Source organism: Squalius cephalus, assembly GCF_949319135.1.
Source record: "Squalius cephalus genome assembly, chromosome: 18".
NCBI classification, from domain to species: domain Eukaryota; kingdom Metazoa; phylum Chordata; class Actinopteri; order Cypriniformes; family Leuciscidae; genus Squalius; species Squalius cephalus.
In genome coordinates this window covers 20,910,613-20,926,050 of record NC_137139.1, presented here as the reverse complement: position 1 = coordinate 20,926,050, position 15,438 = coordinate 20,910,613, and the positions used below count along the sequence as shown (strand labels likewise).

The window sequence follows — 15,438 nt, the reverse complement described above, 5'->3', positions numbered from 1 at the left end:
ATTTCAAGCGGGTTACCATAGTTGGTGATGCGAATGTTCTCTTCCTCGGGTTTCTTCACAACAATACCAGTGTCTTTAGATGCCTTGAGCTGTTTGAGAAGGGCTCCCTCAATATCCTCCACGCTGAACCTCGTGTCTGTAGAACGAGAACACAACATTAAACATATTGCACAGCGGAGTGTGAAAAACCAGCACAGACCCACCATCCTCACACTTGACATAACATACTGCAAATATATACAGAAAAGTCTGCATGTAATAGGCCCTTGGGAGAGGCAGTTCTTGATCCACCATGCATTTCAGGGACGTTGGGATGAAACACTCTAATAACGCTTCCACAGATGGCCCTGTTACTGGCCACCACAGACCGCCTTTATGACAGGCGCTTGTGCTAGAATTGTGCTCTTGTGCCGTTGAAGGGGACCAATAAAAAGAGAATAGCGAAAGAGATTTTTATCAGCTGGTGCGATGCTCGGAGGGTCTTAAAAGCATGAGAAGAGATGGAGACCGTAATAAGCTTTTTCAGAAACCCTCGCTGATAAATTACCTCTCTAAAAAGGCCATGCTCTCTGAACGCTTCCGCTGCCAGAAAAGACGAGAGCAGTATCTTTAGGGATTATTTTACTTAACTTATATGCCTTATTCTGCTGTTGAACTATTATTTTCTTCAAACATACAAGGGAGTTTTTATGTGCTTTTTATTTCTTGCCGTAGGCATGTTTATAAAGGAGCGCAGACTGAGGGAATTTTGATGTGAAGGGAGGGTATAAGCCGGACTTTGTGCTTTGTGTGCTAGAGCTGCTTCAGAAATAAATTAGAAGCAGCTTGAAAAAAGAAAATAAATACAAACAGGATAATGAAAGACAGAGCGACTGGGTAAGACAGATAATAATGAACATCAAGGGGCAAATTCTCTAAGTGAATTTTACAGAGCTACTCGTGGTCCCGGCCAACCCAACACTTCACCACAACTTCACCATTCAGCTAGACTCGTCATCCATAACTCCATCTAGATCAGCCAGGAACCTTGGTGTGGTAATTGATGATCAATTGAACTTCACAGACCACATTGCAAGAACTGCCCGGTCATGTAGATTTGCCTTGTACAACATTAGGAGGATCAGACCCTTCCTATCAGAACATGCTACTCAACTCCTTGTCCAAGCGCTTGTTTTATCCAGACTTGACTATTGCAACGCTCTCCTGGCTGGTCTTCCAGCTTGCACAGTCAAACCTCTGCAACTGATCCAGAACGCCGCAGCTAGAGTGGTCTTTAACGAGCCGAAAAGGGCACATGTCACTCCTCTCCTCACAAAACTGCACTGGTTGCCAGTTGCCGCTCGCATCAAATTCAAGTCACTGACGTTTGCCTACAGAACAACCACTGGTTCTGCTCCCTTTTACTTTAACTCTTTACTTCAGACTTATGTGCCTTCCAGGAACTTGCGCTCTGCAAGTGAACGGCGTCTTGTGGTGCCATCTCAAAGAGGCACAAAATCTCTTTCTCGGACCTTTACCATGACTGTTCCCTGCTGGTGGAATGATCTGCCGAACTCAACCAGAGCGGCTGAGTCCATAGCCACTTTTAAGAAACGGCTGAAGACACTTCTTTTTCGACAGCACTTGATCCAGTAATACTAACACTTTCTCTCTACTACTCTATTCTGTTCTATTAAAAAAAAAAAAAAAAAAAAAAATGCGTTTATTTAAACTGAGAAGGGTCATAGCACTTGCATTTTGTTGTCCTACTGCTAGTTTAACTGCTTCTATTGTTCTCATTTGTAAGTCGCTTTGGATAAAAGCGTCTGCTAAATGAATAAATGTAAATGTAAATGTAAATGTAAGTGCAGTATTTTAGCGCAAAAAGCACACTAAGCACATGCAATCTCATTTAATTCAGATAAATGCACTGAAATATTAAAATTAGGCTAAAAAAATGTAATATCATTTAAAATATTTTTTATAAATGTTGCACTATTATCATTCCAAGAAAGTTGGCAGTAAACGCAATTTTATTTAAGAAAGATGTTTGTTATTTTTTATTGATCATGGCAACTGTTAATGCAAATGGTGCTAAAATGATGGAGAAAATTTGAACTATAACTGGGAACTATAACTATAAGCTATAACTGGGAATACGTCAAGATGTGCACTGTAGTCAAGTGCAGTTTCTACATTTTAAAGAGCCTGGATAGTGAAGTGATGCTGTACAGTCGCAGCATATCATGCTAGACATACTCTAAGAGTTGAGCAACAGAAACTCAAGTCTAAAAGTGTTACTGGTCCTACTCACTCCGCTCTGAGCGGAATCTGAACCAGCTCAACAGGCATGGGAGACAGGCATGCTAATGGCTGTGAGTTTTCTGCACAGTTCCTACTAATTGGCCTCTATTACACTTACTCTCCTATAACTCGCTCCCATCCAGGTCACGGCACCAATGTAACTGGACCTACTCACTCTGAGCAGGATTCAAACCAGCGTAAACCAGCATGGGATACGGGTGTGCAAACAAGGATGCTAAACACAACAGCTCCTAGCATCAGTTGCTAGTGTGAGTTTACTTAAGTAAACAATCTTTAAGAACAACCTTTGGTGTAACTTTACCTGGGTCAAAGTGAGCCTCGACAAAGGCTATTATGGAGTTGCTGGGGGCCAGATTCTTCACACGGACACTCTGGAAGTCTTTCTGGACATCTGACTTGTGGAACAACTCATTCAGCTAGAGAAATAAAAAGCAGAGAGAAAGTAAGACAGAGAAAAACAAAGAACTAAATGCCCCAAGTGCAGTGTGTGAAACTGGTAATAAGCTTGATATGCTGATCTAGTTCTAGTTAACACCAAATTCCTCCACAAGATGAAAAAAGTGTGTCAGCGGAAAAACTCCAGTGAACCCCATCGGGTCTCGGTGCACAAATTGACATTTAACTACAGCGCAGGAGTAATTATATGAACATGTTTCGAAGTCAGCAGTAAATGTCAGGTTACAACACTGCCCGTTTAGAATCGGCTCAGTTTCCACCTGGGTACACATACTGTAGGAGAGTTCTGTCACTGATTTGGTGCAACGTGAGAGGAGCTTAGATTTAATACTCACTAATATTAGTCACGAAGAAGACCATTTCTCCGAAACCAAATTCACCTTGGTGCACCTAATTGATCAAAACTAGAGCAAACGAGAAGTGGTTTACAATTAGGATGCACTCAATCGACTCACAAAACCGCTTTGTGCTTCTAGTGCTTTCTGACGTGTGTGCACATTTTGTTAGAGTGCCTCAGCAGGAGGTCCGTCGAGAACCCCATTCAAGTCACCCAAGGGCCTTGCATTTCCCTTCTTCACTCATTTCATTCACAGCTGCACTTGAATTCGGAAAAGCACAGAGTTGTCGCAGACAAAATGGCTTTTGCCTCTAGGCCGACCCTCAGTGAGTTCATTGGGAACCATGCTGGGCAAGAAAAGAGAGGAGCCGCTCCCTCCCTTCCTTCAAGCCTCATCGGAGAGACCCTCAACAAAACCAGGCTGCCCGGCAAAGCCGGATGGACACACTGACCCATAAACTGGCTGCTCTATCCTCAGAATCTGTGGACAGGGTTGAAATCAAGTAAAGGGAAAGACAGGGTGGAGATATAAAGGCGTGAATGAGAGGAGGTGCTCTGTTGAACCTGGGGGCATCACGCACAGAGGAGAAGCGGGAGTAGGATACGCTCAAAGCCGATGAATCCATTTCAATTGCTGGCTCGGTGCTGCCCGTGGCCCCATTTGAGATTTGGACTTCACAGAACGAGAGAGTGAAGTATGGGGATTAGCTTTCTGTGTCAGGTGGAACGCACATAGAGAAAGGCTGATTACATCCTCCCTTAGTCCCGGTCGGAAATCTCGCTCACAGCACTAGCTAACATTAGAGTGATAAGTGGAACTCATTATAGTTCTGCCCTTCATTCCCAGACACGCCCAAAATGGGTTAACAAGCCGGGAACAAATCGTCGCTTCTTCAGCAGTTGCCAGCAGGTAGTGTGCAGTGTCAGCTAAAGAGTACAACAAAAACTCAGGGAAGGAGGCTAGGTTTTCAGGATGTCAAAAGTATTGGAATGTTGAGGCCAAGATACCAGCCAGTGATGATATCGTTAACTAAAACTATTATTAATCATTTTTGGTAATTAAAATCAAGCTGAAATACCTTAATATATAAATATTAGATGAACAACTTAAACATGTTAACTTGGTAACTAACTGAAATAAGTTAAAGTGTTAAAAGTATTAAGTACCAAAACTTAAAAATAAATCAAAGCTAAAAAAAATCTAAACTAAATGACAAAAAAAATTAAGCACAATAAATTACTAAAAGTGAGCATGTATAAATAAAAACAGAATTATAAATATATAAGAATAAAAATATAAGAATAAAAATATAAAAAAATTCAAAAGATTAAAAATTACCGGTACTTTAATATTATATAACTAATACTAAAATAATAAGAAACTAAAATAAATATATATTTTCGAAACTAATTTTGGTCTTCTGAGGCAGCGTAACGGTTAAATTATCTACAACAAAATAAATCGAGCCTAGGAGATAACCAAGCGAATATTTATCTACTATAATAGTAATTCCTCACTAGAAATAACATCAAGAGTGAAAAACGGTCAAAAATGTGCATTTGCACAGAAACTGACCGCCATCTGCAACTTTCAGATGCCATATTAATTTTTTTTGCTCAAATGTCACGAAACTGAACGCACAAGATTGTGAGATATCAAAGGCAGCGGAGGAAACATCTGTGTCTTCAAAAATCATTCTGATGAAGGTATCTCAGGAGACAGCAAGTGAAGCTAACATAGGATTCCGACATGCCTTCGTGCCTTGGAATGCATCCTCCAAAAGCAGCAGTTTACAGCTTTGGAACGCAGCCTAGTAAGCCTGAAGACCTTGATTAGCTTGTTCAGGTTTATTAGATTAGGGTTGGAGCTAAATTCTGCAGGAAAGTGGATCTTGAGGACCAGAGTTAAGAAACCCTCATCTATATTGTCTATACTATACTATATTGTCTTTTTTGTTCCCCTATTCCTGCTGTGTATATAACATAAATATTTCAAATAAATCATTAAAAAAAATTATGAGAAAAAAAGTCATTTTGGCAAAGTATTAACAACAAAATAAAAAATTTTAATAAAAAAAATCTTAAGAAAAAAAAAAAAACTCACTTCAGTTTGAAGCAATGTTTAATTAATTGAGAAGAACTTGAAAACTACATGCCACTGTTTTAATTTCCTTTGTTTATATTTAAACTAATAGTTCACTGTGTAAATGAACACATACTGTACCTGTAGCACATTAGTTTTTCTATCAAGTATTTCAAGTATAGTGAAGTATTTCATTAGTATTGGTATGGGCTACTGAAATGTTCGTATGGCGACTACCACTAGGCTATATTTAACATCTGGACAGTTTTGAGCTTGATGCTATATTGGGATTTGTGTTGATCACAAACTTCAAGATCAAGTGTCTGTATTTTATTGTTAAGCTAATGCACTGCTTTTCTAGAGACTGTCAGAACACCAGACATGTTTTTTCAAAAGACGCATTCAACCTGTTCCACTGGATAATTCCACCAATTATCACAATTGATTCAGCATAAATTCCCAAGGGGTCAACCTCAAGAGAAAAGAGACTGGATGGAGAAATAAAAGGTAGATACAAACAATAAAAGAACCTGTGATAAACAAGAAACTAATCTTCAATCAAGTTTCAGTTACACTGCTACTTTTTATGGAAATAATTGTTACATGAAAAGCTACAATAATGTGAAAACAGCTGAGCTACTGCCACACTACTGAGAAATGTAGCAGCACTAATGTGGCATAAACTTATGTTGTTTTGTATGTTTTTTTTTTGTTTTTAAATGAAACTTCTTTTCAAAGCTGAACTGAAAGTGAACTCAAGCATAAGTCTGAGCTGCACCACTCACAGCGCTCTCGATGCTCCGTGCCGTTTCACCGAACAGCTCTGACTTGGGGTCCTCCATCTCAGGCGTGTAGAAGACCTCCTGACCCTCTACCTTATCCAGGTGCAGGAAGCCACTGAAACGCATGGTGGCTGTGGGACAAGGCAGGGAAGCACATATGGTTACATAAAAGATGCTTCAATGAAACGCACAGTTCCAGTCCACTCTCAGCTACACACACTTGTGGTTGGTGCAATGCCAGTCTGTAAGTTAGTGATGGAGCCTTTGTGGGGTTAGTCGTGGGGTTCATCGAGTGGGGAAAGAGAGGTTTGTTTGCAGTGGAGGCGGAGGTATAGAAAAGTATGTGAGAGTATGGACGACAGGTACAGGGAGAAGGGTTTAGAAGGGAGGATGGACTGGAGTTTACCAGACCGAGACTCTTCCCAAAAGCTGGCATGGAGGACTGAGTGGAGAGAGATCGGTTAGACAGCAACACTTACATACATGGCACAATATATCACAAATATTATGTTAAAAGACACTTTCATAAGCCCCGACTGGGGTCGGGGTCATCATTAAACATTCCTTTAAGGTTATTGCTGACCTTTCTCATTGACACTAATAAGCAGAAAGAGTGAGAGAGGATCAGAGGCCCGGTTTTACAAGACGGAGGGAAATAAATAATGAATAAACGACTGAAGGAGAGCAGGGAGCGGGCATGGTGCACAGTTCTGTGCAGCATGTAATCAGCTGAACAAATTGCCCAAATCAATCATGCCGGCCAGGCTCCAGCTTGGCTGGGATCGGGATAAGCACTTGTATGATTATCGTGAAAGATAGCCGTAATTGTCTTCTAATCCCAGGAACGGGTGACTGACAGAAGCTGGTTAAAACGGCATGATAAGGGTCTTTTTGCACAGACACACATCACTTCGTATCTGATGGGACTTTCAAAAAGGAGCAAATGGGGGAGATTTGAATGTGAAGAGAGATGGAGGGAAACTGCCATCGGATTCTAAATCGGAAACATCTGAGGACAGAAATTTCCCACGGAGCGCAAAGACATGTGGAGAAATCAGCCTTTAGATGTGGATTTAAATTAAAGTCCTAAATTCCCCACCACAATATGGCTATGGTTCATCGTTTCTAGCATGTACTCATCATGTCTAGCACGTGTCCTTATCTTTGGTTACAAAGCGTCCAGATGGCTTACTATTGCACAATGAGCTATATAATTTTAATTTACACTAGATATGCAAATTCATTCTTTACTAACATTTGAACTTTTATGCAGAGGGGTGGGGTAGAGGCATCTAAGCCCCCTAATTTAAATCATTGTCTTGGAATTGCTCCATACAAGACCACAGAGAACTATAACATTAGCATGATTCTAGTAGCAAAAGAATTTAGTATAATTTAAGTACTGGAAAACTAGATTGATTTATTTCAACATGATGTAATCAATTATAACTTAATTGTTTTCACTAGGGAGGCGTTATTCCCCTCATAACATCAGTAAGCAAACCTCTTTAACATCGCGTTCAGGCTGCAGGGAGTAGACTGCACTGTTTCTGTTCTCAGCTTTCAGTGAAACACCTTGATATGAAGGGGAGTTCTCCTTCACTTAGTGCTTGAGAAACATGGGGAGAGCTCGAGCTGACAGCAGAGACTGAACGCAATGGACATTAGTGCCCTCGCTCCTGGCCGCTGTGACACATCGCCAATAAACGGTGGGGAGTTCGGAGACCCAGCTGATGGATATGAGAAGAGACGTGAGCACTTGACCTAGTGTTCCCATACAGAGAACACAAAACATCTGCCTGCTTCTGGCTGCCTGTCGTGTATTGATTAGTCTCTATTGTGTGTAATTTCTGCTCTTATAAAACAGATGGGGCTGGTGCGAGAAAAAGGTTTGCTGGTATATTGACGCATCTGGTCTGATGCCAGTCAGAATACATTTTGTAGAATTGGTTTATCCATTTGCTACGGCTACAGACACAGAACCTGCTCCGCTGCATCTGGCATACTCAGGGTCCAAAATTAACTGTTTATATACACTACTGTTCAAAAGTTGGGGTTAGAATGATTTTTTCTTAAGAAAGTAAATAATACTTTTACTCAGTTAGGACACATTAAATTGATCAAAAATTACTTTTAAATTTTACAAAATATTTCTATTTCAAATAAATGCTGTTCTTTTGAAGTTTATATTCATCAAAGAATATTATAATGTTTTCAACATTGATAATAATAATAGCATATTACAATTAATTTCTGAAGGATCATGTGACACTGAATTCATCTTTGCCATAATAGGAATGGCATAAGGAATAGGAATTGCCATAATAGGAATGACATTTTTAAATATATTAAAGTAGAAACCTTTTAATATTATTTTCCAATGTTACATTTTCAGTGGCTGATCCTTCATATATACAAACAACTGAATTTCAACCATGTAATATATCAATTCCTGGTGAGTAACGGACAATTTTTACTTGCATTTGGTGCATGGTAAGTGCTAACTTTGGACCCTGGGCACACAAAATCAACATCCATATGAAACGTCTGAGATAATATATGCTCAGAAAATGTAGTTTCCCCTGCCATTACCAACTCCTCCTCCTCACCATCCTCTCAGTCTTTCAGGATAAAAAGAATATCGCTGTTGGTGGCTTAGTCATAGAGATGGTGACACAGTTAAAAAACGAACACGTGCTATTATCTGTAGTATAAAATAGGCGACACTTGGTAGAGAGTGATTGACGGGAACTTACAGGGGCAGTTTGTGCCCTCAGAGCTGATGGCAGCTGTCTTCCCATCGGGACAGCAGCCGAAAGGTGTGTTGTCACAGGAGGATCGCTCCTCGGCTGTGGGAAGAGTGGTAGTTCCTACTGTTGTACCTGAAGAGAGAGATGAAGACGTCACACAAGCGGGATTTCTAGAATTTGATTGTACTAGTTTAAATTGATATCTCTATGTTTGTATGATTGCAAAAACAATTAACATGTCAAGTTGTGGAGAAGGAAAATTATGGTGTAAATAATTACAGAGGCAGACGGCTCTATGTTTGACTCTTTGATTTGCAGTAAACAATCTGTGAGTAGGTGCAAAAATGACTTTTATATCTCTCTTGATGTATTCCTACTTTTTAGATGCTCATTATGAAGACACTAACAATAGCTTGTTAAAATGGTCTTCGCTATGGAGCCAGCCTCACACTTACAAGTATATATACACTGAAGATTAGGACTGTGGGTTAATACCTCCTGCTTGCCAAACATGCCATAAAGCTGTCAGATGTTCAAGGGCTCTGTGAGTATGAGAGAGGCAGCATGTGAACGAGATAGTGAGTGGTGGAAAATGACTTTTGGCATGGAGCTGAAAAGCATCCCTGGATGTTGTTTCATTGCATCTGTAGGCAAATTTATGAGCCGCTGCCCCCAAGATGCACGCTGGCCACCACACTGCTTCAGCCTTACAGGCTATTGGTTCACTGGGAGGTAGAAAGTCATCAGAAAGTCTCAAGAGATGCCTCCCACTCCGATGTCAGACAGACTTCATGTGTCCTGCGTCAAAGTGCGCTCCGGTCCAACAGTGACAAGAGAATAAATCTGAGGCCCTGCTGCTCTCTCTTATACTAGTTCAGGCAGTTAAACAGAGTGTGTGTAGAGCTAGCATTAACTGAATAAAAATAGCTGGTCTACTTTATGTACTATGGTGGTGAAGGGCACAAAAACAAGGGAAGGGATTGATGAATTTGTCACTTGTATGTAAACCAAGACACTATAATTAAAAGCGACTCTAGTGGAGAACAAAATTGAAGTTTAGTGGCTTTTGGAGCCCATGACTGTTAGTTTTCTATGCTAGTGTGCTGAATTGTTGACCAAATGAACAGATTCACATTTAGAAATAGGATAAAAACGATGACTTCTAAACGGGTGTTTATAAATTTTGGTCTAAAAATGCTCTTTAGAATTACAACTTCCCCTATGGTATTGCAAATTCCCCTAGCTCTAGCTATTTGCTAATGCAGCTAAGGATTATTTGAGTATTTGACTGTGATAACATCATTACCTTTGTAATGTGTTGGGCCGCCAATGTACAATCTGAGTCCTGAGGCAAAACCAGTTGAAAACCACTAAACTAACAGGCCTTTGTCTTTTTAAAATGGCAGAGCCCTTCCATCTGTTCCATCTTCCACCACCAACTGTTTCAATAGCAAAAAAACTTCTTGAATAATAGTAATTAAAAAAGTCAAAATTTCATGGGGTCTTTAAATATACAGTCTATGTGCTTCAGTTCGGTTTCTGACCAATACAGACAATGCAAGAACAGTTCAGAGAAAAAGGAACAGGCATTGCATCGACTGCAGCCCAAATGACCTTTAGAAGAGGCTTACTTATAAGGTTAGTGCACGTTAAAAACTGAAGTCAGACATTTTGGTGAATTATTCACCTAAGTGATTCCAAATGAAATTGCTCACTTAGCAGTTGGATGTCAGGTGTCAAAACCTCTCAAATAATGGCTGCTGAGATAATGGGCAATGTTAAATTGATATGCCATTACAATTCGAGAAGAGGTCATCTCACACACAAGGTCAGTTCATACAAAGGAGAATTTCATCATCTCTTGTCATCTGTTCTTGACATTTATGCCTAAACCTCTTATGACTGAAAGATTATGGTGAATGCATTACCAAGTGGCTCTTCTCCGCTCTCCTCCATTCCGCTCACCATCTCGTCGTCCCCACTGGGCTCTCCACTGCCCGACTCCTCAAAGTAAGGGCTGGAGTCCTCGGGTGGGGATGAGGTGCGGGGTGGTTTGTAGGGTGTGGTGGGGCGGTGGGTGGTGAAAGAGCTGAAGGACTTTTCTGTCTCGACCACCCTCGGTGGAGGCAGTGCCTCCACCACGAAGCTGTCCGGATCCTTAAGAATGGTTGTGGTGGTGGTGTGGCCATGGCGCTGTTTGGTGATCTTGACGTGAGCGGTGGGAGGGGTGGTGCGGTGGGTGGTTGGGAAGGGGGTGGGTTTGGCCGTCAGCTCAATGGATTCTGGGAGAAAGCAGGAATGGAATGATGGGTAAGCATAGATGGAAATGTTTCTGTAAGCCTTCTTTCTCACCTTTGAATTCTACCTACACCCTCCCACCCATTCCTCTTTGCCATTAAAACAACAACAAAAAAAGCTTCAGCATGGTCTCAGCAGGGGATCTTTTTCCGGAGCAATACTTTGTATGTCTCACAGATTCATATCAAAATTAGATGCATGGAAACACCAGGAATAAACCCACTCCTGCCTACAAAAAGCATCATGTTTCAATCACATCACTTAAGCTTCATTACACCCCAACACCAGAACAACTGCAAGGAGCCTCTTTTGTAGTCAGACAACAAGAACTTAGCCTTAAAGGATTATTTCACCCAAAAACGAACATTTTGTCATTTACTCGCACCTCATGTTGTTCCAAACCTGTATGACTTTCTTTCTTTTGTAGAACAAAAAGGAGAGATTTTGAATTAATATCCTTGTTGCTATTTTCCATGCAATTACAATGACTACAGCTTTCAAGCTTCAAAAATGGCACAACAGCACCATAAAATAGTCTAAATGACTAATTTATTCCTATTCAGTGAAATCTGGATTAGTCACAAACGAAAAATTCAGAACGGTTCTGTAAATTGAATCAACCAAATTATAGAAAAGATCTGAAAAAAAAAAAATTCATTCTACTATTATAAACTAATGAGGAGAGTTAGAGTAGACTGTCAAGATTGTCAGTGAACAATGACTCGAAATAAATAGTTCACCCAAAACTAAAACTATGTCATCATTTACTCACCCTTCATCATTTGGAACAGGTTGTTCCAAACCTGTAAAAAAATGATCTGTGGAGACTGTTATCACCGAGACATTGCTCAAACTATCTTCCTTTATGTTCCACAGAAGAAAGAAAGTCATACAGTTTTGCAACAACATTAGGGTAAGTACATTTCAACACACAAACTATTATATGGCCATGATATTCTGCAAACCTTAGAGAACCTTCCTTCGTGGGTGCACTATCCCTTTAAATTACCCACAAAACTAATGAACTGCACATGTAAAAGAACCGGGTTGCTGCACTGCATCTTTTTGATGTGATTCTTTGAGGTTTTTAAAAACTAGGTTTTCTGCAAGCTCAAACCGATCATTACACAGACTCTTGACCAGAAGTGTTTATATACTGCTGGGTTTGAGACTGCAGAATACGGTTGATCTGCGAGAGAGTGTGCTTGTGCGTGTGAGAGAGTGCCTGTAGATATGAATTATATATACATATTCAGATGTTGCCCTCCTGTAGGGAGGCTTTAATCACAGACAGCCAGAGCCTCTAGTGATGAATGATTGATATAAATAGGGCAGAAAAGCAGGGTTTAGCTGCAGCTTCAAAGGAAGCCCTCACTTCATGAAGGCATCCGTCGACCGTCCAACCACTGCAGCCTTGTCAACACGCTCGCAAATCTCTCCACTGCAGCAGCTGAGCTCAAACTTAAAGACATTACCAATGCAAGAGCCTTCATCAAAGATGCGTATTTAAAGATTGCGAAGACAATAATAACTGTGGTGTGGACGAATCGAGACAGATTTTGCTACTATAGGGACCGAGGGATCCACGCACCCAATCATCCGTGGCTTTGTGCTCAACTTTAACGGATCCCCCGTGAACAGGCTAACCGTGCTTGGAAACACGCTAGCACAGCCTCTTAATTACATGCTAATCATCTCACATTTGAACAGCGAGTAGCTGACGAGGTGTGAAATACGATACCTTACAGAAATACTAGTTCTATCAGACCGGCTGTCACAGCCTGGGCGAAAGGGAGCGAGTGTGTAGATACACTAGCTTTGTGCGGGAGAGCACCGATGCTATCGCCGTTTGTCACGGCATCCGTTTTCTTATTTCAACTCGGCTGCACCTGTCAGTCAGGAGCTCAGCGTAGCGTTAGCTCAGAGAGATCAGGGGTGTGGGATTTGAGTCGCCCGCCCCAGCTTTGGGTTTTGTGACACAAATACGTACACTGAAAGAGCAACTGCCAACAGGAGCAGTCAGCTCGCCTTAATCAAGTTTAACGCTCCGTTTGGTTTTCAGAGAGGCAGGGTGAACAATTAGGAGACGCAAAAATCATTGTCATCTTCAGTTGGCATAGCCGTATACTTACTCTTGAAAGGCTGTTATTAAGATGGCTTTCTGTCTTTTCATACAACGTGTGTTCTGGGCGGAAATTGAAAGAGGCAAAGAGAGAAGAGAGAAAGAGGGTAAAGGTAAAACAAGTTAAGCTCTATCAACAATGTATATAATGCCATCAAATACCACAGTAAATAATTTTGACTCATCCTTCAGTTAGTAAAAACAAGTATAACTCTTGTCTTGTCTATAACCAGCCTCAAGTCTGTCCACACTGACAGCAGAAATATCATGCGACACAACGCAACGACCAATCAATACATTGTTAAACTACTGTATGTAGAGCAGATTTTCCGACCAATGAGATTTTACGAGGGGTGGGGCTACCCAGTACTATGTCCCTGAATTAGAAGCCAAGCCATCTACAAAAATATCAAATCACTGGCAGTGGCTAATTAGCACAAAAACTCAAGATTTACATGTTAATTGAAGCAGTTAAAGCAGTGTTTTTTCAACTATTCACAACAATATTGGATAGCCACATGATTTTTCCAGTTGTTCATGATTTACTGGATAAAAATGAAGGGTTTTTAGAGATTTTTTTCCCACTCAATTTCTTCCTGATTAAATATTGTAGTTTGGCAGAACTGTAAAAACTAGACTATCCACTTTATTCCTGACGATCTTACTCCGTTTTGAATTATGGGTGGCACTTCCGGTTTGGGGAACTTCTATTAAAAAAGACTGAAACGAATCATTTCAAATCATAAGGTTGCCCTACAAATAAAGCTTATCTATCAGTTTTCTTTCATGTTTTATTTAAGAATAACATGAGAATAACGTAACACTTGGTTTTTTAATGTGACATGTTATAACGAGAATATCTATGGCAAGAGCTCTTTTCAGTCGCTGAATTTATTTACTCATAATTATTTTCTTTTTTCCTTTTGCATTCCGCTGTAAAAGTATGAAAAAGGACAACATATACTGCACATTTGTGGTCTGTTCTCCCGATTTAATTTACGATATATGCTATTAATAATTCACTGGAATGCACAAAGAATCTCTCTTTTTTTTCTCCCCAAATCCTCACGTCTCTTTCCAGGTTTGTTTTCACAGGTAAATACAATTTTATTATCTGTCAAAATGACTGAAATCACTTTGAAATAGTATCACGCAATGCTGAAGTAAATAAAACCTTTTTTTTTATTAAGGCAACGTATGTTACATAATACAGATTACCACAGTGATATTTAACCATCCGATTTTGCTGTGGAAAGATTCACGCTTTTGGGGTTATTCATGGTCTGTTGAAAATACCTTGCTGATGCTTTTACACTTTTAAATGTCCTTTTAATGTTCAATGGTTGAAGGGAGGGTAGAATAATGTAATGCCATTGTACATAGTTAAAAAATACATATATTATTGCGTCCATATGGCTAGTCTTTCACTGATTGTTTACAGCTTAACGGAAGTTACACCCATAATATGCGCAAAGCGTCATGGGGCGTAGGAATAATGTGGATACAATTGTATTAATTTACATGACCTTTTCAAGCCTTGAAATCACACTTTTAAAATCATATCCATCCAGGTTTTTCTTGAAAGAAGGAACCCTGGAAAAAAAGTTGTTGAGGGGGTGCAAATTTTTTTTTTTCTGCTATAAATCATTTTAAAATAATTTTAAGTCTTCTTGAGGCCCCCTAGTGGCTCTTGGCCTACCACAGGTGTCCAGGGTAAATCACAGTAATTTACACTAATGCTCATACATACAAAATGTGAGTTTAAACGTCCTTATAACAGTGTTACTACTGTCGTAGTAGGCGGATAAACTCCAGGTTATACAACATAATTCCAGTAGGAGGATTTTTTACAATGTAAACAGTACCTTGCAGGGTTTACCGCCTTAACATGGTAATGAGAAAAGTTGAGAAATTGGATGTAACTTTACCCAGACAAGGTTAGTAAGCAATTTTATCTCGGCAGACCTTTGAAACGGTGTATTTTAATGTCAGTCTTGTTGTAAAGCCTTGCCCCATGGATTTCCATGTTTAGTTTATTTTTACACACTGAGGGATGATTTAAAATTCTTTTCTGTGGTATGACACAAAGATAAACTGGTTTTGAACCTGGAAAATGTTGTTTAGAACAAACACGATAACCAAAACTAACATCTCCGCCGAGAGCCGCCCGTCCCATATGCTAATGTGTAGGCTGCCAATTTGCAGCAAGTGTACAGGTGATGACAACATATGTGAGTGCAGGGAACTGCCAAGACTTGGACTCTTGATGAGCCAAAAGTTTCTCAGCCATTCCAGACCCTGAACGC

At 40.2% G+C, this 15,438-nt stretch overlaps 1 protein-coding gene across 4 annotated transcripts in view; it reads right to left on the bottom strand.

The window, feature by feature from the left end:
• The window catches only part of agrn (agrin), a 248,272-nt gene that overhangs the window by 30,029 nt on the left and 202,805 nt on the right, over window positions 1–15,438 (bottom strand). For all 4 annotated transcript variants that reach the window (XM_079848704.1, XM_079848705.1, XM_079848707.1 and 1 more), the window contains 5 exons: window positions 10,641–10,994; window positions 8,719–8,844; window positions 5,966–6,093; window positions 2,606–2,720; window positions 17–136 (listed from right to left, as the gene is read on the bottom strand). In XM_079848704.1, coding sequence (XP_079704830.1) covers window positions 17–136; window positions 2,606–2,720; window positions 5,966–6,093; window positions 8,719–8,844; window positions 10,641–10,994 — 843 coding nt within the window. The remainder of the gene's footprint in view (window positions 1–16; window positions 137–2,605; window positions 2,721–5,965; window positions 6,094–8,718; window positions 8,845–10,640; window positions 10,995–15,438) is intronic.